Source organism: Triturus cristatus, chromosome 2_2 (assembly GCF_964204655.1).
Source record: "Triturus cristatus chromosome 2_2, aTriCri1.1, whole genome shotgun sequence".
NCBI classification, from domain to species: Eukaryota; Metazoa; Chordata; class Amphibia; order Caudata; family Salamandridae; genus Triturus; species Triturus cristatus.
The window spans coordinates 289,827,480-289,854,733 of record NC_140582.1 but is presented as its reverse complement, the minus strand read 5'-3'; the positions used below and the strand labels follow the sequence as shown (position 1 = coordinate 289,854,733).

The following is a 27,254-nucleotide window of genomic DNA, read 5'->3' as shown; positions in this document are numbered from 1 at the left end:
TCAGGTGAAAGGTTTTTTTTCGAACTCTTGTACGAGTTTGTGCTTTACTGGTTAGGTTGCAAAATCTCCATCAAATAATGCATTTGTTGGAAGAAGATCATGCAACAGAATGTCCTTGATAAATTCACCCCTTTCTTTTGCTACATCCATCTCTCTATGTGCCTGCGAAAGTTGTTTTTTTGTAACCGGTCTTGTAGTGGCTGGTTGGACAAAACTCTTACTATGGCAAGTAAATTGTGGAAGTTTAGCATTAGCGATTATGTCAAACAGATTTTCATCTTTCAATACCAATCTCTCCTGCTTCAGTTCTGTGTATAGTTTCCATGTTCCAGGACATCTCCAAGACTGTCTTCATATCGTTATCCACATATTGTTCGGTCACAAAGTTGCGTAGTTGCACAGCCTCAGTCAAGAAAAGGGGTTTTCTTGCTGCTGCATGAAATGAAGGAAGCTGTCAACATGTTTATTAAAACGTTCCCCTCTCTTTCTCACAAGTCCGTAGTGAGGAACAGTTTCACGATGGTCCGTTAATTTTGTATTTACCATCTTTCTGAAAACATTGTAAATAGAAAGGACTTCATGGTAAAATAGCTGCCACTGACCAACATATTCATTTTTTCGTGTCTGACCAACAATTCCCTTGGAGCTATTCTGTGACCTCTTGATCGCCTGTTCCAGTTTCATATCTAGAGCTACAGCAATGAAACTTCCCTCTCTGTCTTTCACCACAAAATGTCTTTGGATGAATTTTCTGTAGAGGTAGGATTTTTCCACCTCTAGCTTCTTCACTCTCTCCAAATACCAGGACCCATACCTCAAGTAGTTTATGCGAATTCGCGAAACACAGAGATAATAATAATAATCCTTATATGTAAAGCGCAAACATATCACTCTTTTTAGGTTTCAAGGCGCTGGGGGCCATCGGGCAGATTAAGTGTGCCACGGCCCAGAGCCACATGGTGTTGAGCTGAGCTGCCTTCGGTGTCGGGGATCGAACCGTGAGCCCGGCACTCCAGAGTCAGCTGCTCTGGCTGCTGCACCACACCTCTCCCTAATCTAGGACTCCAGTGTCTTCACATGCAGCTCCCAATAAGCTTCCCGATCAGCATGTACCAAGTGTTTCACTAGAACTATCATGTGTAAAACACTTCCCCAGTACTTGCAAAGTTCAGATTTTTCTTCACATTCTGTGACAATCTCAACAAACTTGGTTTTCAGGTTTTCTGATTTTGAACTGAGGTTATTGAACATCGCCTGTCTTTGCATTATGTTTTTTGAATGAAGTGCACCCTGTGCCTTGTTCACTTCTGAGATAAGATATGCCAAACCTAATTTGTCAATCTTGTTTTTGAAAGCATTCCTACGCAATGTTTCAATAGCCTCAGATATGATGAGCATACCTTGTAACGAACAATTCTAAGGAGTTCCGCTCACTAATGACTGGACAGTTTTGCTTCCAATGATTTCAGCCTCAATAAGTGCATCGTCTATGCCACATCCACTGAGATCACTTCCTGAACACCGCAACACAACTTTTGTCATGTGGAAACCGCCCATCATTGGATAAAGGTCATCAAATTCTATTGGACTGTTCATAAAAATGTCAGCTACATTAAGGAAAACACCTTCATCGCAGAAAATTGGCAGGATAGGCTGGTCTTTAAGCTGAGCACGCACATTTTGAATTTTTTTTAGAGCTGTGTATACTGTTGCATCGTTTGTGACTGGAGATGGAATTACTGGTAAAAACCCAACCTCCTTCAGTGGGACAGTATTCTGGGAGATTAGAGCATGAATTCCAGCCCACAGAGGAACTGGCTTTTCTTCACCATTCAGTCCGCACAGAATAAGATATACAATACATTTTTTTAAATCAGCTTTGCGGACCGCACCTTCAGGTAGAAGAAGATCTATGTCTTCAGCCACTTTGAAACTTTGTGATAGACTGGGACATGTTGGTGGCTTGTAGTGATTTTGCACATGCTGGCAAGGCAGTTGGGTTATAAGTTTGCAGGTTTGTTTATTTTTGCCTACAGCTGACACAGCTTGTTTTCCAGCAGCTACTTCATTGGTACAGGCTTGGAAAAGCAACATGACAGTATCATGTGTGCTGGATTTTGCAGACAAAGAAGAGTTGTCTTCAAAATGAAAATTATCAATAGCAACAATTGTAAATCCTTTCCTGGTAAAGTGACTTGGAAGTGGTGTGCTTTCGGATTCCCAAGATTGTCTTCCACTTCTTCGCTTATATCTTCAAAGTCATCATCAATGTCGTCAGCTTCTGTTTCAAACTCAAGAACTTTAGCTTGTAGCAGTTTTGCTTTGCTAAGATTATACAATGATATAAAAAATGTTAAGACAACATCAGGCATTCTTGTTGACTACCATGATTTGCGGAGGTCTGGAGCATCACGAAATTTGTCATTAAGTCCAAAATCGAAATCTTTCAGGGTGTTTCTTAAAATGGTTCCTGCTGATTTTACTGCATCCTGTGATCTTATTTTGGCAGCAAGAACTTCAGGAGTCAGCTGAAAATACCATAAGTGGCTCATTCTTTTTGTTAGACTGACAAAAACGAATTCTGTCATTGTACATTCTCACCTGAAAAATCTTAATTTCATTATTATGGATCCATAAATACAGTTTCATCAATGTTAACCATTACTTCTCTGATCTCACGGAGTGTGAACCCGTAGCCATCACTTAAGAGTCGCTGTAAAACGTCATTTGTTTTTTCAAAGAGTGCAAACGTAACTGTAAGGTGGCAGTTACGTTGCTGCTGGGAGCTCCTTGTACATTCACATTTTTGAATGTATGCATGCATGCAGTTTGGGTGGGCATACAAATCCGTTGCAAATACATTCACCTTGCTGTTTAGATCAGCTACACAGCTGAAAACCTCATCTTGGGAGAAACTATCTGCAGATAAAAACAAGTTTGCCTTTTGAGACTCACATACTCTGTACTTTGTTCTTTCATCAAGCCCTTTGGCCCTTATTCTGGCTAAACCACAGATAAAATATTGAAGGTCCTCTGCTCTCTGATCAGTTAATGGTGGTGGACAAGGGGTAGCCATCGATCTTCTAAGTGGATGGGCTTTGGATTTGGTTTTCGTCGCTTTCTCAGAAGACTCGGATTCTTGTGATTCACTGGTTTCAACTATTTTTTGACAAATTTATTCCAGGATTTTCTCCGTTGAATAAGACTTGAAGCACTTGTTACAATGATAAAATATTTGATCCTCTTCACCCATCAGTTTCAATCTTTTGTGAACATCGTCTTGCCGTATTTCTGCAGCATCTTGAACTCTCTTCTGTCCAGCTGCAGTTGATGTTCACTTTTATTTTGGATTAGTTTGGCATGACACATTTTTCTTTGTTGAAGGAGTCCTCATATTGTTTAGTTAGCAACACTCTGTCAGGAGGCAAAGATACTCTGCTACCACCTGCTTCGCTCAAGTTTACGAATTTGAATCAACTGAAAACCTGAAATAAAAACAATATAAAAATAAATTACCAATATGATGGCTAAAACATCATTATAGAGCCGCCATTTAGGAAAATGGTAGAAAGGTTGCTCTGAGGAGTTCTTTTCTGTCTCTATAAGACTACCTGACCCCCAAAACCTATGTCTGGACACCAAAGGGAAGTATATAGATCTCATGGTTCCTGAAATATTACATAATCACTGCAACACATCTGCCATTTTTAAAAATGTCACCCAGAAAAATACGGCCCGGATGTGCAACGTCTACCCAAGCTAAACTACTTCTCTAATGATACAAAAACACAAATCAAAAAAGAAAATCTCTGGACAAAAGTTTTGTTTTCGGAGGTATATCAAGGGGCCGGGACTAAACGGGTAAACCAGGAGATTAGAGGGCGGCAAAATCAGCAGGACGAACTTGTGGGAAAAATTATGGTCTGACGGAGAGTTAGGAAACATTGTAACAAATAAAGAAACACAATAGATTACTCAAGTGATGCCACAAGTGATGCAAGGGAAAGCCTCAAATCCACAAACTAAGGCTAACACTTAGAGGAAGGCAGACAGACAACAACACATGTACACATTAACAGACCTAAAATCAAAGATGGGATTAGACAGCAGACAAGTGAGATGAAAAGACAGAGGGATGGATGCTCAATTAAATCATGCTGGGTTCTTGTTCATTTATTATTTAGCCCATTTCCTAAGTTAAATGTAACATACAGGAGAGAGTGATTGGGCCTATCAAATTAACAACACACCTTGGAGAAATCACTTTTACTGGATGTTAGACCTGGAATCCTTGGTGTGGTTTTCTCCCTAAATTTTTGACTTCAGACCTTTGTTTTCCTTAACCTTATTTTTGCTGGCTTTAGGACTCTGCAAACATTACCACTGCTAACCAGTGCTAAAGTGCTCGGACTCTCTTCTTACAACATGGGAGGATTTGTTTTTCCCCAATTGGCATATTCAGTGTGCTTGCCAGTCCCTAGTAAAGTGCCACTACCTGTGCACAGGGCCTGTAAATTACATGCTACTAGTGAGCTTGCAGCACTGAATGTGCCACCCACTTAAGTAGCCCTTTAAACAGGTCTCAGGCCTGCCATTGCAGCACGTGTGTGCAATTTAAACTGTCATTTCAACCTGGCAAAATAAACCTTTGGCCAGGCCTAAACCTTCCTTTTTAATACATATAAGTCACCTCTATGGTAGGCCCTAGATAACCCAGAGGCAGTGTGCAGTGTATTTAAAAAGGTGGACATGCACTTTTAAGTTCTACATGTCTTGGAAGTGAAAACTCTTACATTCACTTTTCACTACTGCAAGGCCTACCTCTCCCATAGGATAGTATTGGAGTTACCTTATTATTTAATAAGCTGTAATTTCCAAATGGGAGCAGGTAACCAGTTCATGTTTGGTGTCTTTCGAATTATAATACAAAATCCTAACTTATTGTCAAGTCGGATTTTAGATTACAATTTTGAAAATGCAACTTTTAGAAAGTTGGCATTTCCTACCACAGCCATTTGGTACCTGCAGTCTGTCTCTGGGTCACATGACTGGGTGTAGTTGACAGTGGACATGGTGTATTCCTCCTAGGCAGTCACACACAGAGGGGAGCTAAGGTGTGGTTGGATGGGAGGGAGGATCTGGGTACAACCCCACTAACACTTGAATAGGCTGTGTGTTGGCTCCACTGAAAGGTATATCCCCTGTAGTTAGCCTGGAGCCAGGGAAGGCAGGGCACCTGTACACTTCAGATATACCCCTAGAAGTTTCTCCCCACTTCAAAGGTACAACTGGGTATAACTACTGGACCACATACACAAACTCTTTAGTACACTTCTGGACTTGTGGATACTTTGCCAGGAAGACCGACTGCTATGCTGCTGAAAGGACTGTCACTCTGCTGGACTGCTGCTCTGAAGGACTGCTGCCCTGCTGTACTGACCTGCTGCCTCTGCCCTTCTGCCTGGGTGAGAAAGACTGGACCTGCATCTGTTGAACCCAGGGCCCCAAATTGACTCCAAGGGTGAGTTGGCTGACTTCCTGACCAGAGCTTCAGGGACAGAAGGCTCCAACAACCTTGAACCCAGTACCTGGACTCTGCCATCTTTGAATCTACCCTGCCTAGTGGGGCCACCCCAGCCCTGGACTCTTGGAAGTGGGCCTAAGGTGCTCCGCCAGCATCTGTGGATCCAGCTGAACAGACACATTTCCTCTGCTTCGTGGCTCAACCTTAAGCAGAACCGATGCATTGTCGCTGCTGCGTGAATCGGTACCACCACAAAGACCTGCATCACAGCCTGTATTCTCATCTGAATCGCTGCTGGGCAACACATCATCTGGGCAAGCTCTTTGACGGCAGCCTTGATGACACCGGACTCTGCATCAAAGTTCCTCAGAACCGACCCATCACCCTGATTGCGTGATGCTTCCTTGATGCTGGACATCGCATTGCAAGCCCTTGTCGACGAAATCCTTGACGACAACACAGGACTTCGCACCGCATCATTGCCACACCTTGGAACCGAGGCATTGCTACAGCTGCGCGACACATCTTCGCCATGGATCCTCGCAACATTCTGCAAACCAGGATTTTAGGTACTTTGTTCAGTGGCCCTAAGTGGGCCCCTGTAGCCAGCCTACGTTTCATCATGGTCAGCCTGAACTTGGGACTTTGTCCCAGTCCGGCACATCCACATATCCACAGTTGGCACTTTCTTTTTCTTGGTGCTATTTTCACTGAAATCTTTAATACTGCATATCTCCGGTTCTACTGATTGGATTTTTGTCATTTTGGTTTTGTTTTACTTATTAAAAATAACTATGTTTGTATCTCGGGGTGTGATGCTTTTTGTGTGGTGTTGTTCACATTATTACAGTTTGAGGTGTTGCACAACTACTTTACACATTGCCTCCAAGTTAAGCCGGACTGCTCTGTGCCAAGCTTCCAGAGGGTTGAGCACAGGTTCATTTAGGATTGACTTGTGTCTTACCCTGACAAGGATTGCAGTTGCTGCTCACACCCCAGTCAACAAGCAATCTGATCTCATACACTGAATGATGGAATGATTCAGTCTTCACACCCGGTGTTGGGACATATGTCACTATCCAAAGCGTGTGTGACAACTTGCGCCTCATTATTTCATTCAGATCCTGTATGTTTTTCTGTGTAGCAGACTCAGCACTTAAATGCCCTGGCAAGTGATCTGCATGGGTTTCTTTATGCAGCTCACGAAAAGAGTGCTGGACTCTGTTGGGTGACTGAAGTACACCCAAAATGGTACTCCTATTAACATGGATTATTACCATCTCCATGAGAAGGCCATGACAATACGGTTACAGTATTGAGGGACATGTCTTTTCTACTTACCCTCCTGTGGTGGGACTGCCGATTAGCTCTCCATGAGAAACCAATACATTATGCTATGAGGAGGAACCCTTATTGTATGGTGTGCATGAGAGTGCTTGAGTACACGAGGAGATGGGACAGAATAGTCCTCCGCATGGTAATAAACGTGCACCTCTGCCCTGCGTGCCCCAACTGTAATGTTTTCCGGATTCCGAATGTAGATTCTTATGTTGTCATAGGTAAACACGGATCATGCTTGTGTGCCATGATATAGGCTTGTCTCACGGACGGCTGTCTTGTTGGCACGGGAGGGGGACCCAAAGTGCTACTCTCATAGTGGTTAAAGGCTACTCCCTTTAACTGGAGTTTGGCAGAATACTGTGTAGTGATCACTAGGAGTGAACAGGTACGTTTAACCTACAGGCTCACTCATCTAAAGTTCTGCTGCTTTGTGCTTAACTCGCCCTTGGCCTACATTGGTTTGGTGTGTGTAGTGCTGCTTGTGCAGTGTATGTGTGATGTACATGTGCTGGGTGCATGTGTGCCTGTGAACGGTGGAATACAGGGATCATACAGTACTGTACAGTGTGTGTGTGTGTATGTTATATGCATGTGTTAGTTGTATGTGTGCCTGTGATGAGTACAATACATGAACTTTGTAGTGCAGTACAATACAGGGATAATGCAGTACTGCGCAGTGCATGTATGTTATGTGCATGTACAGTGTGTATGTGTGCCTGTGAATGGTACAGTACATGGCAGACCAGGTAGGTTCCATTTTGGGGACCCAGGGTTGCACTGTGAAACATGAGGAGATCAGGTAGAGGAATCTTCCATACAGATTTGGGTATTGCTGTATTTCTGTAAGCTGGGTGGGACACACTGGAGAAAGGGTGAGCCAGGCTCTACACAAAGTGTGCTTTTTGATTCAGAGAGAGGTCAAAAGGAAGGCGCACCCGGGCACATCTCAGGAAAGAGATGTGGCTAAGAGAATCATAAAGAGTAGTGCTGACGCCCTGGGTAACCTTTTGATACACATCACTGTAGCTGACATCCAGGTGTGAATTTTTAGTCACTTCCATGGCCTATGTTGTGGGGCTATTAGTTTTGGAGATGTTCCTGCTGTAACAAACTGCTTTCACGAGGAAGAGAGGGCAGAAGAGTGGGCACTTAAAAGGAAGCAGACCTTCAACATAAACTTCAAAGACTCTAAATCACATTTGGTGTCTGGAAATGGACTATAAGAAGGAGAGAGGAGGGGAAGACTTCTGCCTGTGACCAGGGCTGGGGCCAAGGTCTGCTAGCCTCCCAGCTGTGTGAGGGGACATCACCCAGGATATCCAAAACCACCTGCCCTGGAGCACCTGTGTCTGCCTGATTTCCAAGACCAGTGAGCCCTGTGAGGAAGAGGAGAGTGGAGAGTGAGGTCCAGTTAGGAAATCTGGTGAATGGATCCCTTTGAGAGGTGCTAGAAGGTAACTGCTGCGACAATAGGGCCATTGTCCATGTGCAGGGAAAGGCGACGACTCTCATATGACAGAGGAGGGGCACCATGAAGTGAGCCTCGATCGTTGCTGCACCAATTAGGTCATTGCTCGTGTGCAGTGATAAGTCAGCGGCCCGTGTGCCTGGAGAGGCTGCGCTGAAGAAACTGCCATTCTGAATGGGCCGTAGCCAATGTGTGGTGGTAAGCCGCCAATCTCATATGCTGGGTGAGGGCACGGGGGCAGGGCATAGAGGCGGGTTTATGCAGTGAAAAAACAGGCCGTGCCGATCGGGTCCAAGCCCATGTACAGTGAAGAGACACTGACCCTGTATGCCAGGGGCCATCGAGACCAAGCAAGAAGTGACCTGGGTGGGATCATCATCAGAGAAGAGAGCCCACCGTGGAAACCCTAGCAGGCCTGCACTGTGACTCAGGAACAGCATTAGGACTTTCGCTTTTCCCCAATCCAACTGTGGGAAGAGCCAATGAACTTACCTAGCTTGGAGAAGCAACGAGGAATCTTTGATTGCATTGGATGCACCAACGTGTGTGAGGAACTCCAGGCCCTCCAAGCGCAGCCTGCGCCACATGCAAAGAACTTACCAGAGACAGCTACTGCAGCTCCAGCACCCACAGAGAGGGCATGTTAAGAGACTCTGATCGCTCCGATTCTGCTGGTGTAAGACTGATTTCAGGCAATGAAGGTAGTGAATGGGGAATAACCACTACTGATAGCGCGGGGGGGAGAGTGGGACTCAGGAAACTGTTTAAGAAACACTAGAGGCCTGACATTAGGGGACTGCGTGCATTGTTTGTGAATGTCGTATTTTGCTTTGTGTTCGTATATAAATACTTATTTTTTCATAAAAGTATTTGACTGGACAATCATTTATTGCTGCTACTGCGCATGTTTTGAATTGTGAGCCCGTGTTCATCCCCTATATCTAACTGGCCATCCCCCCCGGCGAGAAGCCTTGGACAGCTTGACCTATGGTACTACTGAGAGTCAAGTGCTGAAGGGATACTTGGCCCAGTTGCTCAGAATCCATAGCAGGCAGGGCACCGGGACATCAGAAGTAAAAGGTTTCAACCCCACGGTGGGGCAAAGTAACCCCTGCTTGCCCGGCGGCCCTCTGAACGGGGGTTCTGACATGGGGTTCACCTAGGGTGAAATCACCCATGATTGTATGCAGCCATAAAGATGAGGGTGCTCCATAAGATTTAGTGATAGTCAGGGCTGCTAGCTCTTCTCCTTCCTGTATGAACTCCATTATGCTGGGCTCAAAATTCTCCCTCCAAGTACAATTTTTTGTAAATCTAAGTGTGTTTGTCTGTCCGTCCATCTTTGAATTCACCTCCTGTGAATAGGAGCAAGGAGGATCACTTGTGCTCACTTGCCCACGTCAGAGGAAGTTCCAGTAGGTCAGCATGCTGTTTTACAAGAGCAAAACATGAACAACGGATGTGGGGAAAATACAAGGACAAAACTACACACCTTACATTGAGAGACAGCCTACCTGCCTACCCACCACATCCATTTCCTTTTCAGTTAGAGAGAGAAAACACAAACAGCAGCACCTGCATGACCAGCAGGTAGTATTGAAGCAAATACTTAGCAGAGGAGCAACAACTCCTTTGTGGTTAGTTCACATGGAGTTGTAGCATATCTGAAAGACAAAATGCACTTTTGTCATGATTGGGCATCCCCAAAGGTTAGGGGGTATTTTTGAATGTGGACAGTCACTTGACTGGAAGAAAACTGCACCTTACTGGATATAATTTGACCTCATTTGGTGTATCCAATGTTCACCTTTCAGTTTACAGAGCCCTAAACACCTGTTTAGGTGGAAAGGCAGAGTTCTCGGCTTTCTCCCTTGATAGGTAATGTCTTTAACCTCCGGACAGAGCAAAAAGCGTTACTACTCGTGTCTAAAGGTGTACTCCTCTTCAAGTAGAGGACCTGCCTTCTACCGCCCAGAGCAGAAGGCTAGCTATTCAAGGTGTTGTCATGTGGACTAAAAATACCATATCTGCTGGATGAAACTGGAGACATGCTACCCACTGTGCTGCCCAACTGGGGAGCTCCTTGGAAAAGGGTGATCAATGCTTTTTGAGCCCTTGCTCCCTCGTGAGACAAAGATGTGTGTGTGAGGCCATAGTCTATGCCATTGCATCATCATTGAGTGCTCTGTTTTCAGCAATACTGTTGGCCATTTAAATCTTGTATGCGTGGTGGACAGGCATTAAAGAGACACTATATCTTTCTGTAGTCCTAAAGCATGAGCCCAAAAAAAGATAAAGTAGAGCAGTGGGGCAAGGTTTGGGCTGTGGTCAGTGCACTTTGTCCCTCATGATGATACATTTCAGTAGAGGGAAAAATACATATTGGGCTTAAATCCAGCAGTGTCAGGCACTTGTCAAGTCTGCAACTGTTTACCTTATCAGTCAACGTATTACAGAACAATGAAGATCAGTAACTTATGAGCATCTAAACATCAATTGACCAGAAGAGCAGCTGTACATATATGGTACGATATTTGACGTTGTTCTTAAGAGGACTGCAGCCGTGCTAAGATTTCAGGATAGTTACCGACCCTGCAAATTATTCCAATTTAGATTCACCGCATTTAAATCTATATCATGTGAATTTCCTGAAAACATGGTAAGAACCCAACCTTTGTGAACCAACAATAGATGCTTTGAACTTTACTATGGAATGTTTGAAATACATTTAGAGTAATTTTGGAATGAACATCTAAAAGGCTATTTATCTACAGTCAATATGCAAAAATGCTCAGAGCGGGACAAGTTAAATACGTTTCCAATGGTTAACTGACCATCAGCTTTCCGAACCTCTCAATCTCATTTTGCCTATACCAGGCAGAGTGACAGACTGCACATATGGAAGCCTAGAACACAATGGTACTAGTCAAGTAGAAAAGAAAGAAAGATTGATATTCCACCAACGATTCACTAAATGGCTGGAGCCAGGAGGCAATAGAATGTCGCAGCGACACATAACCCATAATCCCTCAATTTCTGAAAGGTCAGAATATCCAAAATGTACCTTTTATAAAAGTACATTTTCTACTGACATATATACTCTACAAAGTTCCTGCCGATGCTGTGCTGCCCCCAGGGCACTACAGCTTAGCGAACACAGTTCTTTCTGTAATGAGGCTGAGCAGACCAGCACACATGGCTGCCAGACCAAAGCGGATAGATAGCAACTTCCATTAGTAGCTGGAACAACTCTGGCTTGACTATCAGTCTGGAAGTATACAACTTTGCAATGCCTGGCACAAGGCAATGCCAGAATCATTTTTTGAAGACAAGACTTATTGCTTGGAAACTCTTGTGGCTTGACTTCAATAAGAATGCCTATATGTGACGTGAACCGTTGTTGTTTAAAGCTGCAGACGTTTTGAATCTCTTTTCAAGATAAAAATTATTCCAGTCAGAATTTTGAGAGGGTATTTGGAAGAATAGATCCGGCCTCCACACACGTTTTGTGAAATAATACAACAATCCAAGATAATTATGGGACTGTAGGTTTCCTTTTATGGGTTTCAACGTTTGCATGATTCATCCAAAACACATTTTGCTCAGCAGATGTTCCAATGAGTTTGCTCAAGGCTCCTGAAGTATGCAGAGGTCAGGGCTCACAATCCACAGAAAAGACGTCACAAGTAACAATAGAATGGGCCCACTTTTCTGAATATTAGCCACAATGTTGTCTCTCGTTGCAAAACTGGGTGGCAGTTATCTCACATATACTCATGCAGATATCAAGAAGTTGTGCTTTATTCCCCTTTCCTCCCCCTTAGTCCGAGAGGTGAGGGGAATCCTGTGGTGGCAGAGACCGTCCCAGGAACATGCAGAGCAGGGTATCCTTCCTGGGACAGGAGACATATTGCAGGGTTTGGGAAGGGGAGGAGGGAGTGCAGACTGAGTATGGATGAGGGGCAGTGCATGTATGTGTGTGCGTGTGTGTTTTGATGCTTTTTGTTTTCCTTCCCAGAAGCTTGAAACTAAAAGGAAGCTCTGATACAATCAGCAGTTTCCCAGTTTCAATGATCAGGCGTGAGTTACAGAGCTGAAACTGATGCCCGAGTAATATGATTGAAAAACAATAAATAAATAAATGCTTGAGGCATTTCGCGATGGTGCCAGTCCGTCTTTTTTTTTTTTTTTTTACTCTACTCGTAATAAACCACGGACAAACGCCACTTAAAACATGGACTGTTTTGGAAGTCAACAAATGGAAGTTATTATGAAAAAGGCTAGTCCTTGTGACTAATTATGTGGAATGCAAGAATTAGCATATGCATTCGGTTGCCCACTGTATTTATATTATATATTTCACACTAGTACATATAAATGAGCACTATCAAACTAGAAATTACTAAATGATGTACACATTTATAAATGGGAAATATGCAATTGTATACATGAAATGCAACAGGGGATTCATAAGCAGAAACGCAGTCAACCTTTCAATATCCCTCCACATCGCACTCGGCATGAAGCGAGTGGTGCTACACAACAACAGGTGAGGGCCCTTTGGAGGGCATAGGTGTGGTGCAGCGGCTAGGGTGGCTGACTCAGGAACACAGGGGCTCACGGTTCGATCCCCGGCGCCAGTGGCAGGTTAGCCCAGCACCTTGCGCAATAACTCGCTTAATCTTCCTGACGGCCACCAGCACGGGACACCTCTCCGGAGGTGGTTGTGCGCTTTACAAATGCTGGTATTTATATTTCCTTAGTGCCTCATGGGAGAAAATCAACCTGTCAGTTCTAGATAGATTTTCATTTCTCTCATGGTGCCTGTTAAAGCATACTGGGTCAATAAACTGTTTAATTAATTTAATGCATGTTTATGTTAAACCTGTTAAACTTCGGGTGGTCTCTCCCCCTCCCAACTTCTTGCCTTCTCTCCTATTTTGCTGAATTTGCTTTTGTTGGCCTTAGGACTTTAGCACTGGTCAGCAGTGGTAAAGTGCACACAATGCTTGTGCTCACTTCCTAAACCATGGTAAAATTGACTTACGCCCGATTGCTATATTTAATTAATTAACTCCCTGGTAAATTAAAAGTTACTAGTGGGTCTGCAGCAACTAATTGTGCCACCCACTTAAGTAGCCCCTTCAAATATTTCTGGCCTGCCACTGTCGCGTGCATGGAGTTTTAAACTGCCAAATTGATCAGGCAAAATAATCCCCATGCCAATCCTAAAACCCACTTTTCTTTATAACATATAAGTCACCCTAAAGGTAGGCCCTAGATAACCCACAATGCAGGGTGCATTGTATTTGAAAACTTGGACTTGTATTTTCAAGTTTTATGTCCCGGTAATGAGAAACTCAAATTCATTGTTCACTACTGTGCAGCCTGCCCCTCTCATAAGATAACATTGGATTCCCTTATTACATTTAATACGTGATAACGTTTGTTTAGGAGCAGGTGTAAATTATATGTTTGGTGTCTAAGGAATTGTAATTTAAAAGCCTCATTAATGGTAAAATCAGATTTTATGTAATTCTGAAAATGCCACATTTGTAAAGTTGTCATTTTCTTGTCCTAACTATTAGGTGCCTGCTGCCTGTTTCCTGGGTCACATGAAGACGAGTAGTTGGCGGATGGCCTTTGTGCATTCCTCCCAGACAGCCACCCAATATAGGGACTAGATGTTGGTAGGATGAGAGTGGAGCTGGGAACAGCCACACTTGCATTTGAAAGACTGCGCCTCAGCTCACACACAAAGAACCTCACACTAGTCTATTGTGCCTGCAGACAGACTAGGACCAGTGCAGAGTTGAAGGACATTCCTGACATGTCTGTGGGGGGAAACTCCGAACGTTTCTTCCTCATCAAGGGGGCGCCTGGTATGAAATTAGGGCACTCAGATTCACACTTCAGTTTACCTCTGGACCTGTGGAAGGACTCGGAGGACTGCCCTGCTGCATATTTTAGAGGGCTGCCCTGCTGCCTGCCCTATGCCCTCAGAGGATTGCCCTGCAGCTTGGAACGTGCTTTCCTGCTTGAACCCAGGACTTCCAACGTGACTCCAAGGGCTAGTTGGCTGTCCTCTTGATCAGAACCTCAGGGACAGAAAAGGCTCCAACCATCTTGAACCCAGACCAGGACCTTGCCTCTGTGGATCTTAACCTTCCAAGTGGTGTCCTTCAGTCCTGGACCCATGGAAGTAGTACCAAATGTGCCCAAATAGTCCGAATCGAAAACTTGGTACTTGGAAAATGTTCTGCCAAAACGTGCTCGGAGAACAGAGAGGAGGCCAGGATGAACCTGTTCGCCAATCCACCCCAGGTGCTTCGCCGACTGGGCTGAATTTGCGGCAGCTTAGACTACGTTCTACTATGCAGCAGTAAATCCTATTCACTGAGTTCTCGCAGAAGGGCTATCCGGCCTCGTGGAGCTCTCGGCGGCTACAGCCAACAGCTTTGTCCTGCTGGAGACTTTCAACTTCCATAAAGGTGAGAGTGAGAGTGAGAGTGAGAGAGAGTGTATGTGTGTGTTGGGGTCAACTGGCAACCATTAGAGAACATCTCAAAGCACTTTTGACAGCATCATGGCTGCAGTAATCTTATCGCCAACAAGCACTGACCAAGCCAAGAGGTCGGGTCGTGATGGCAGGCTGATGCAATGTTTTTTTTTTTATTGCAATCATATGCCATATAAATAAAAAGGAAAAAAAGAAAATATGCCACCACCTAAACATGGCCATGAAATGCTTGCAATAAAAATTAAAATGTAATAAACTCCCATTGATGTGACTGCTCAACTAGTGATACTGTTTGAAATGACAGTCCTTTCAGATGCTCCAGAAGTTTTTTTTGTATTATTGTTTGTGAAGGAAACAATTAGAAATCACAACGTAACCTAACCAAGCACTCAAATTACAGGATGCTACAATGTTATAAACACTTTATACTAGAAACTTTAAAAAGCTGATGTAGAATAAGGACACAACTTATATGTTGGTGGTAAGCATTCTCCGTTGCAATGGAGTATGCTTATTGTGAGAAGTTGGCCTGATGTATGATGTCACTAGTTCTAGTGTACACCTTATATCAGTCCAAACAACCCTTATGGTGATTGGTTGTAAAGTCAACCTTATAGACCAGCTATCCTAGTGGTAGCATGGACAAGAGCAGTCTTAGGCTAAACTCTGAATGGCATGTGAAGCCAGCTGGTATACCATATGTAACCCCTTGAATACCAAATGAAAGGACACCACAACAGATATATATATATAAAATAAAGTGTATTTATTCTAGTCAAACCCTCAGCACTCTTTATGAGATTCGAGGTAAGTACAACACAGTCTTATTTAAGCATACATTAAGTCACACAGGAAAGTAATACAGTTAGGCCCTAGGGGCCACGCAAACCATATACTAAGTAAGTGGTATAAGGACCACTGTCACGGAAATAGAATAGGCCTAGGGAATCGCTGGGGCTACACTATACTACCAACAGTTAGGAAGTGGGAGGCCCACGGGATTCAGGTGCAGAGTGGAAACACTCACACGTAATGCGTAAAAGTCGATAGAATCACTAGCAGTTAGAATAAGCAGTTTTCGGACACTTCTGGTATAGCTAGAAAGTCGAGACTCGGAAACTAGACCCTAGGATAGTCAATACCCTTGTGAGCACCGGAGTACCCAAGTTACCTAGCACACGGGCTGCGGGTGCATAGGTGTGAACTTGCGTCGGGTTTCGTCGTGGACTTCTATGGATGCCTGAAGGAAAGTTGCTGACAGGCAGTCAGTGAAGAGTGTCCGGTGGATCCCAAGGCCGGGATCAAGAAGGAAGGATACCTGCAAGCAGAAGGGACAGAGTCTGGGTCACTAGCCAGTGACCACGTGGAACCAGGAAGGAACCAGGCGATGTCGTGAAGATGCAGGTGAAGAGGTGAAGCTTGTCGCAGCAGCGACGGGTACCAGGAGACGTCGAAGACGACCAGGACCAGGAGGCGAGCTGTCCCACGAAGGCTCTTGCTGTCGGCGGTGTCGAAGACGAACTAGGACTCACCAAGCCTTGGCAAGCGGAACCCACGACGAATGGAGGACTTGCTTCTGGTGCAGACCAGGAAGGTCTGGGGTGCTTCTCTTTTGCAGAGGAGCAGGGGCCAGTCTGGAGGAGCCAAACCAGCGGTGGAAAATCAAAGGTGTGTCGTCGCAAAGGTTGCTAGCCAACGGGCAAGCAACCGGACAGACGCGGCAAGCAGGAAAATGCAGAAGGGCCCCACGCAGGACTCGTGGAGTGTGGGGGGCTGATCTTCGGTGCAGATGGTGCTTGGGGTTGGGGCTTCTCAATCCCCGGTGCACAACTTCGAGGGTGCCTCAGAAGCTGCGCTGGAAGATACTCGCCACTTTTCCCAGGTAGCCAGTCCCACGTCTCTCGTCGCCTCCATGGATCTCAGCTCGGCTGTGGATGTGGATCAGGGTCGGAGAAGTCTGGAAGTCAAGGCTCTGGTCGGGCTCTGCAGTCGGTCCCTCATAGAACTTCAGCAAAGCAAAGGGTAAGTCTCTTGATGGTGCCTGTTCGCACAGGGTAGCCACTCCTTGGCCACAAGGGAGATTCTTCAGTCTTCTTCTTTCGTCGAATGTCGAAGGTCCAGAGTTTCTGTTCAAGTTGCAGGTTCAGGATAATCTAATCTCCTGGGGCCCAGCTACCACATTTATACTAATCTGGGGGGCTGGGTTGCCTGCTAGGTCACGCCTTATGGGTGGGACCTGGGAGGGGGGTGGTTACACCCCCTTCCCTTTGTCCAGTTTCGCGCCAGGACTGGGGCTGGAGTGCCCCAGCACCGGTTTGAACTGGACTATGCATGGGACACCTTGTGTGCCCCAGGCAGTGTCTAGTTTCTTTCATCCCTCCCTGCCCCAATACACTAAGGCCTGTCTGGGGTGGTGCTCGCACCTCCCAAGGCAGGAAACCTATTGTCCAAGCCTTCCGTGCCGGGATCACTCCCAGCAGCAGGAGGTCAGACTTGTGTCGTGGCAGCAGCATCCATTTTGTGATGCTGGGGCTCTGGTTAACTTTAACCGGGTAAGTAGGTTTCAACATGTCTTCTCCCTCTAGAAGGGAGGGATAATATCCTCATCACCAGAAATGGGATGGGGGTATTATTCCAAAGTGTTAGACACCTTACACGACATGTTTTGATAAAGCCAAACCATAGTTACCATAACCGTTTAAGATTATATGGCACTTTAAGAGTATATGGTAGGCTATAACATAGAACAGCTATAAGGACATGGTTCCGAAAGCTGCAGACAGGCTCAGCTCATGCTAGAGCACTATCTCACATGTTACCAAGCACTCCGCCTCCAGGATTGTTAAGGCCTGCCATAGGAGTGGCTGATAGGTACACATGTGTCTATACATAAGGTAGGTATAGGAATACTACACCTAAGCAAGGGGTGATTACACAACCTTGCCCCAGCTGAGTGATCAGCCAGTTGTGTCACAATGGAAGGCCAGGCCAGGGGTAGCATAATACATGCTGCAGCCCCTGGTAGGCCTAGGGTACACCTATGCCCTGGGTACCTAAGGTACACTGTACAGTGGCCAATAAGGTGATCCTATCCAATTGGGTTATGCACCTAAAGTACATAGTATTAATTTAGAGAGAGAACAGCAGGGCTGTGGGTCTGATTAGCAGGCCCACAGCCACATCTAAGTCGAAAACCAGTAAAGCAAAAGCAAAAAGTGGGGGTGAACATAGAAAGCAGACCCTACTCTCCTACACTTATCTCCAACATAATGGTCCACTTGTCAAATTTAGAAGCAAGCATGTAATAGTTTGGCCAAGGTGGAGATGAAACTGTTTCTGCTGTAAATTTCCCAGATGGCCCAATGGACTAAGAGCCGTCTGAGAACTGGCTATTGTCCTCCAGCCCAATTTGGATGGGTGAACAAATAGCTGTTTTTTACTGCCTGTTACTGCCAGGAAGACCCTGGGGGTAAGTGGTAGTAAAAAACATGGTGCGGGGCCTTGTTTTTTTATTTTTGACTTTGGGGTTTTGTTTTCGTAAAAAAAAAAAAACACACACTTTGGGAGTTTTGCATTAAGGCTCCCATCATGACTAAAGCAGCCTTACAGCAAAGTTCGCATGCATTCATAGGAAACACGGTCAAGAGCTGATGGACATTTAATAATTTGACAGTTGAGATCTCCACCAGAGTGATGGAGGAAAATTACTCTGTCGCCCTGTCAGAGGAAGGCCTGACCTCCAAATTATAAATCGGGCACTAAATCTCCAACTAACAGGGTAGCCAAAATTGAGGCAAAATAAATAGCTAGTGTTTAATCTTTAAATGCAATGTGTGCAGGCTTTTGTGCAGTAAATCAAAGAGAAGGGAGCAAATGGGTTAAGTGGGATTCTCCAATGCTGTATGCTGTGGTGGGCGAATGACGGTTTAACCGGCCAACAGATGAATCCTGAGGACCAAAGGCCCTCTATGTATGTTTAGTATTTATTATTACTTTGGAAAAACAACAGTCTGGCGAAACAGCTAAGGCTGTTTCACAGGTCAGATCTAAAGAGAGTATCTTCATTAGATCAGTTGAATAATCCTGCAAGTGCCGTCATACCCCTTACTCCAAGTCTTAATAACCGGTCCAGCTCTACTCAGCACTGTACTAAAAGCACTCCCCAGCCAGTGGGGGAAGGTATGTAATAATTTGGTGGTATAAGGTGTTGCTCAGTCAACAACAGATGCATTCTCCAGGGCCAAAGGCACAGGTAACCCAAAGGTACAATAGGCATTCAACCGAAGCAACCCATGTAATGATGGTCATGCTCTGTCAACTTATTCCTCAGGCATAACATCAACCCACGTGCTGCAGTGCCCATCTAAGGCCATTATTGAGTAGGAGCTGGAGACAGTGAGCATTGTCCAGTAACAGAAAGTAGGTAGTACCGCTCACTGTATGTGCAGCGACAGCACTGGAGAAGATGAGTCTAACCTTAGATATGCTAATAAAAACTGTGGTTTACCTCCATCTATAAGTATCTCTCCCCTTGAATCATACAATACTGGATAAAAAAATAATTTAACAACAAAACAAATTTGCTACATTTCCAGAATCATGGAAAACAAAAGGGTTAGCCAACATACTTGCGAAGGAAGTCCTCATGGCAACTGTCTCCAAGGTCATCATCATTTAAAATGCTGTCTTCAATCTAAAGTAAATAGATTTTGAGAAACAAAAGAATCAGTCTTTCAGCAAAGGTCGATTACAATGCTCAGGGGAGGGGACTGAAAAGCCACTTTGACAAATATCAGTGCGCATTGCGTTTTAGTTCAATCGCCCCATTCCTACGCATTCCGATACATTATGATGTTCTGTATCCCAATTGCGAAAGAATGCAGTATAGCTAAAAACATAATTTAAAAACAGTTCTCTTTATTAGACAGCACAAGTACAGCATTATTTCTCAAGTCTACCAGGCATGTGGAAATCCATCAATTAATGTGATGAGGTAGTTCTGAGCTTCTTCACACAGCACTCAATGTCCTGAGGGGCTAGTATAATGTCTTATGAGAATTTGTTTCAGTGTGAAAACATGATGAGTTTAAAAGGCATCTGGAGATAGCATCACAGGTGCAGTGTTGTTTTTGAAATAGGTTAATTTTAGTTTTGTAGTGGATGCCTCATGCTTTGCTTGTCTGACTTGAGGTATTTTTCTAGGGTGGGTAGTATACCCCGGTTTATTGCCACGTTCCTATTTTCTTGGGGGTGGAGGTCCATTTGTTTTTTGGGTTACGTCTTTTGTTCTGAGTGAGAGAGGTTCCTTTTACTAATCAATTTTGGTCAGAATGCTTCTGGACTGCAAGTGTGCGCCTCTTTGTTCAGTCTGCCCTTTCTTATTTCTGTATTTAGATTCAGTGATGTAAAGTTCATTGATACACCATTCCATTTATGTGGTCTTGCTTTTTAGGATTATTGTCAATTAGGGAACCATGAAAATACTTTGTGCTTGTCGGGGATTCTTGTGTTTCTGCTGAGATGACATCCAAATCCCAGCCTTTTGTGTCAGCAGAATATCCAACAAGCATTGGCAGATCCAGTAGGTCTGGCATATGAAGGATTTATTGTCTTTGTCAATGTTTTTTGGACATATTGCACAGCAGAGCAGGTTTCTTTGAAACATTGCTTAAAGTAAAAAAAAAAAAAAAAAACACTAGGAAGCAGCCAGGATTGACGAGTCATAGCGCTTTTTTTCTTTACTTTAAGCCATTTTGCACAGAAGCCTGTGCTGCTGTGCAACATGGATTAACGTGAACAAAAAAAGCTCTACGACAATGTCAGCACTTAACGCATCATATCACTTTTATTTTTTAAGAAATGTTGCAGAGCAGCCTGCACATTTGTGCATTATGTCAAAGAAAGTGCGAAGTAAGCCATAGGAGGGAATTGTGGGGCAGGAGCAAGGGTAGAGCTATAATGGACAATAAGAGGATAAAGCAACACAAGGGATGTGTGAGGGAGGGAGCAGCAATCACGGAAAGTGGGAGGGCAGGGGCTAAGTAACACGAGGAAGGGGCAGGGAAGGGACATAGATTACAGAGTGCATGCCAAAAAGTAACAAAAAGTACCGGCAGGAGTCTGCAGCCAGTGGAACAACACTGGCTGCAGACAGGAAGCTGAACTAGGTCCATGCTCCTTGGTAGAGACAACACTGAAGCCCCAGGAGGCAGCAGGAGGCGCTGACCAATAGAGGCAGGGAAGAGAGCGTGGCATGGGAGTCAACCAATGGTAGGTAACGGTCTGGTTCTATGCCATTTAAGCTTCTTTATTTGTTAACAATAGATTTTGCCGATAGCACATGCTTGCTTTCCTAGGCAAAACCTTAAAGTGTAGAGTCACAGGACTTAACACAACAGAAAAGCTAGATTATAAGGTGAGCAATACCCTCCTTTAATAAGATGTATATCTGGAGTTTCCATCAGTGGCAGTGTTCAAACACCAACTTGTACTTACCTCTGGCAGAAACCCTCAATTTAAAACAACTGAAAACAGGAGATTGTTCTTCGTGCAACCAAACAAATGCCAGTTGTGGGACATCAGGGCGTGAAGAGCGATTCTCCAGAAGGATTTCTTCAAGGAAATAATGGCTATGATCTCACAGGACTGGTGTTTTAGCTCAGTACAAAATAATTCAAAAACAGGACACTGAGTGGCTAACAAAAAGGACCCTGAAAGCTTCAGAACCCAATACATGGCCTTGAGAGTGAGGACACCAGAACAAGAGGGAGCTTAACACAGTGCAAAACGAATCCAGCAGTACTTCAAAGAAGCTTAGGATGATATGCCGAGCCCCTAGGATGGCTCATACTGGCATAAATGCAATATGAGCAACTACGCCACATTCCTCCTAGCGTTTGTTGTTGTGTGTCTTTGAGTGGGTATGTGAGTGGTGCGATGGATTTTGGGCATTTGCATTCTTAGGGTATTTAGAAAGGGAGAACCATTGACTCTGTTGTCTCCAGGAGACGACAAGAAAGAAATCACCAGTCACAATCACTACAGATCAGATTGCGCTCCATTAGATCAACAATGCATTCACCTCCTCTAAGTATATCAGATTTTTTTCAACGTGGAATACATGAGGAAACACATTTGATTTGCCTTAGCCAACCCCAGAAGTTATGATGGTTTGTGCCTCACTGAAGTGGAGCACCAATTGGGGCACCTGCTATGTTTATATTTGTAAGTGCTTCTCGTTGAGTTTTAATTTCTGAGAAATATGCACCTGGGCCAGAATGGAACCTCATTTTTTCCCAGCAGAATTCCCAGTTTTGCCACAAACGTATACCCAACTGGAGTACTTTCATCAGGTTAATTAGCAAAGTGCTACCTCGTTGGGTGAATGTCTCATGCATATTCTGCACAAAAGCTGCGTAAAGGACCACAAGTTAATATTTCCAATGACCTTGTGTGTGTGTAATTTCGGCAGTACGATTGTTCCTCAAGCACCTTCATCCACAAATCTATGATATTGTGAATCGTCATCATGAGAAGACAACGAGAATAGACAGAGATGATTTTCCACCAAAAGGGGGTACATCCTCTTGCCTACATGAAGTAAACGCTTCTTTGTTCAGGCGAGATGTCCTAGTATTCCTCTGCATCAATAACGTGTCACCAAAAGCGGCTCAAAATGCTCTCCTTTTGTTAAGCTGTCCATCGACGTAGGAAAAGGGAGTAAGACCTTTGCATACTAGTAAGGAATACTGGGAGGGGAGAGCATGGCCCCCTCCCCGGGCCAATTTTGGCCCCAGGGGCCCCATCTCCTGGATGGGGCTGGCCTTTTTAAGGTAGGTGACCTTCCCATCCAGGGCACCCAGTCTGCACCACTGGGGACTGCTGGACAGAGCCTGACTGTCCCCACAGTCCCGCGGGCTCGCCACCACCAGTGGGAACCAGCATTACTCCCACACACAGGGAGCTGCTAAACACACAGCTCCCTGTGCGGGAGCAAGTGTTTCATCTATTTCCCTGTCTGACTGACAGCGAGCAGGGAAACAGATGAAAACTCCGCTCCCAGCCCCTCCCCTCCATTAAAAAAAAAATGCCCCTGGCCCACCCAGGGGCTCTTTTCAAAACAAGCACGGAGGCCTCACTTTAAAAAAAAATTTATGCCAGAGTTACGGATTCTGGGGAAAATGTTTAATAATACTTTTTAGCCCAAGCGGAGTCTCAGGGAGACCCCAGGACAAAAGGTAGGGGGTCAGGACAGTCCTACTCTGCCATCTTTTCTTTTTTTAAACATTGTTTCTGGGACTTGCCTGAAGCAGAGTCCCTGGCTGAAATGTTTGCAGCCAATCCGATATCAGCACGAGATCGTGGGGGTTCGCAGAGCCTTCGCATCCCTAGATATACAAATTTGTTTTTTGCTTAAGATCTCAAAAACTACTGAACGGAATTCCACCAATTCACAAAAAGACCGCTGACTTGACCAAGAGCTACCTTTCTGTCAAATTTAGTGTAATTTTGAAAATTTAGTGAACATTTGTCTCTCACACATGTCGTCCCCCCCACACACACACCCACCCCGCAGTGGTGACCTACTGGGTAGTTATAGTTAGGAACATGTTTCCATAAGAAATTGAGTTTTTGGTTTGCTGAGAACTTTACCCCTGTTTGACGAATCTTCATTAAACTTTCCCCAAAAAATCTCCCAAAAAGTCTCATTCAGCTCTGATCCTTCCTGGAAAGCTTTGGTGATCCATCAAGTGGGGCCCAGAAAAACGGGGAAAGTGGGGTCCCAAGACACATTTTTCCTATGCAGATTTGCATAGGAAAATTGAACAGTGATACAGAAAAAACTGCAGAACGGAATTACATGAAATTTGGCAGAAAGATAGCTCTTTACCCAGAAAGCATGCTCTTTGTGATCTAGAGTAAATCCATTCTGTAGTTTTGAGAAATTAAGGTTCAGAATGTATGTATATTTCAGTCCAGGGAGGATCCACGGACCCGACTGATCAAAAGATTAGATCTGATTGGCTACCACACATCAACAGAGATGTTGTGGCAGCCTTTTTGTGACTAAGGGAAAATTGAACAGTGATACAGATAAAACTGCTGAATGGAATTACATGAAATTTGGCAGAAGGTTAGCACTTTACCCAGAAAGCATGATTTTGTGATTTGGTGTAAATCTGTTCTGCAGTTTTGAGAAATTGAGGTTCAAACTGTATGTATTATTCCAGGCCAGAGAGGATCCATGGACCAGACTGATCAAAAGATTATATCTGATTGGCTTCCACAACATCAACAAGGATGTTGTAGCAGCCATTTTAGGGCTCAGTCTGCATTCCTGAAATTTTGTTTTTAAAAAACATAGGGAGACAAGGTAGAGTTACTCTGACCCCTAGGCTTGCTAGGACCGCAGATACATTTTTTTAGCCCCTGGGGAATTGGTGCACATGTAATAAAATGGGACGGGACTTGCCCTCACGCCGAGCCAGTAAACTGCCTTGGAGACCCAATCCCAAGACGCCTCTGTAATTAATACATTTTTTTAGAGGGAAGAAGATGTGCGCCCCAAACAAATACATGGCCCTGGAGACCCCATCCCACATGGCCACTAAAATGAATAATGTTTCTTTAGAGGAAGGGGGCTGACCACCTACCCCCCACAAACTATTACATAGCCCCAAGAACCCCATAAGGAAGGGGGTATGTGGCCTCTCTCCCAGAGCCACTACATGGCCCCAGGGACCCCATCCCCCTTAGCCCAAAGCCTAACAGTGTCTCAGGGACCCCCTACCCTGGGACACTGTTGTTACCTGCATGCGCTCTCGCAAGCAGGAGGCAGAGAGCACTTCAACTTGATGTCCGCTCTCTTGCAGTGAGGAAGCACAAGATTCCTCTTGCCCGGCGGAAGCAGAAACAAAGGCTGCTCTCAGCCGATGGGAACAACTAATTGAGCCAGCGTCCGCTGTGCATCGGATGTGTGCTGGTAGAGGAGACGGCAAGGCCACAGGGCCATGTACTACCTGTCACCCCACCCCTCCTTCCAGGCCCCGGCCCTAACAGTGGAAAATGTTGTGGGTGGGACCAAGGCACCCTCCAAACAAAAAGGAAGGACGGTAAAAAAAACAAAAAAAAAAAACAACAAGCTGTTGGTAACCCTGGTGGGACTGGGATAACCACAATTTGTTTTTTTTAATGGGAACGAATAAAAAATTTGGGTCCAGAGCTGCTCATTTATGATTTATTGCTCCTGGCAAGGAGCACCCCATAATGCCCGTCATGGGTTAATATAACATATATTGTGGTTGATGGTGGTGCCCGGATCTGGGAAGAGGCACTACCAGCGGGTTATTTAAGAGTTGTGGCGGGCAAGGAGTGCAGCAGCCCCAAGGAAATCATTTTCCCTCTGGTCAAAATAACATGACCCAAAGTAATGTGGATGATATTTCTAAGCATTGCCAGAGCTGGAGCTATTGCCCTCGCCATGCACTGCTTGTACCCTCACATTTTACATCACCCATGAACAGGGCCTGCTCTAGGGCAGTGCGACAGGTGCTGACCTCGGGGTGCAGTGTTTAGAAATAACAGGGATTTATCCCGGTGGAGAGTTCCTTGTGTGTCCAGAAGTTTTCAGGCAACAATGAAAATATCTAGATAACTCTGCTGATTAATGTTCCCTGCTGGAGAGAAATTGGGGTTTATCTAGTGGCAGTTTCCACTTATGTGAAAGTAACGCAGAGGGATAAGATGCCTGCGACAAAGAACATGTACCATGCACATCACTGAACTATAATATCATGTGGATCGCTACAAAGGTTATTGCTTTTGTTACAGATCCTTTTGTTACTTGTAGTTCATGTTAAAACCCTAACATAGGGGGCGTGGCTTGCAGCCGAGGAAGATGGCCGCATCCTAGTGCGGCTCCGGAGCCCAGCGCCCGATCCCGCAACTATCCGGCATTGATCCTGGCCGAAAACCGGCAAAAACTGAACGGCAGCGCCCCCTGACCACCCGGGGCCCAAGGCCAGCGGCGGAGACGCTGGGAGCGGTGCGTCCGGCCGAGAGGCAGACTTGGGGCGGAAGCAGGGCCTACACACAGGGCCTCGAGTTGCGGCCACCTGATCGCGGGAAGGCTGAGAGGACGAAACTGGAAGCCCGCGACGTCGGTGGTCGCGAGCCGCTGCACGGAGCACCCGGGGCTGTCACACCAGCGAGTCGCGGGGCCCTGGGGCCGGGCCTCCCCCGTCGCCGACTACAATCTGCCATCGGGGGGAGAAGACGTCGGCGTGGCGCAGTGTTGGCGACGTAAAGGAGACGCTGGCGCCCACCATCAATGGAGGCAGTCTGAAACGCGGGGAACCGCCGACGGCAGGCAGAAAGGAACGCTTCCCTAGCGGAACCCCCGGGGCGGAGTCCTCGGCATCTCCCAGAGTCCGGAGTGGCCTTGCGGCGGTCGACGCGTGCATGGTCGGAGGATTAGCGCTGAAAGCGCCGGCAGTGCGTGGCGTACAGCAACTCACCCGGTAAGGAGCCAGTGGTTAGAGGCCTGCACACTACCAGGACTGGAGGGGAGCATAGACGAGACCCCGTGGCAGCAGACAGGCAGTACCTTGGTATCTCCGCGGTGGGCTGTGATACCCGCCCGACCCCTGCTGATCGCCCGGCCCCTTCCCGGGCTCTCCTGTCGACACGGCCCAAGAGGTACAGGGTCCACCAGCGCAGGCCACTATGGGGGGTAAGGGCCACCGTGGGGGAGCACAGGCCAGGCTCAAGAAATACGCCTTTCAGAAGGATCGGACTGCCTCCCCCCCCCCCCCCCCCTGACAAGACCAAAGAAATTACCCTGGCGGATGTTATGGCCACACTGACCCAGATGCAGGCCTCTATAGGCTCCATTTCTACGGACGTAACGCTGCTAAGAGCTGATGTCGCCAAAATTAATACAAGACTGTCCGAGGTAGAAACGACTACGGCGACCCTCACCGAAGACGCGGCAGAGTGTAAGAAGCGGATACAGTCGCTGGAACTGGTACAAAAACAGCTGCTGGTCAAGCTTGATGACCAGGAAGGCAGGTCCAGAAGGAATAACGTGCGCGTCGTAGGTGTGCCGGAGAGCGAACGGGGACCGGCATTAGACCTCTTCGTCGAAAAACTTATCACGGAACAGCTGCAGCCACGTGGACTCTCAAAATTTTTCTCAGTCGAGAGGGCGCACCGGGTGCCCGGGGGAAGGCCTAGACCTGGGGCCCCCCCGCGCCCGATCCTGGCCCGCATTTTCAACTTCCGAGATAGAGACGCTATCCTCCAGGCGGCGCGTACCGCCCCCCCGCTGAGGGTGGACAACTGCAATATAACCCTCTATCCGGACTACACCGCGACAGTGATGCGGCAACGCCGAGACTTCC

General features: G+C 45.8%; 1 protein-coding gene across 2 annotated transcripts in view; it reads right to left on the bottom strand.

Moving 5' to 3' along the window:
* Positions 1-27,254, bottom strand: part of C9orf72 (C9orf72-SMCR8 complex subunit) — a 289,750-nt gene that overhangs the window by 155,058 nt on the left and 107,438 nt on the right. For both annotated transcript variants that reach the window (XM_085641326.1, XM_085641327.1), the window contains exon 4: positions 19,482-19,546. In XM_085641326.1, coding sequence (XP_085497452.1) covers positions 19,482-19,546 — 65 coding nt within the window. The remainder of the gene's footprint in view (positions 1-19,481; positions 19,547-27,254) is intronic.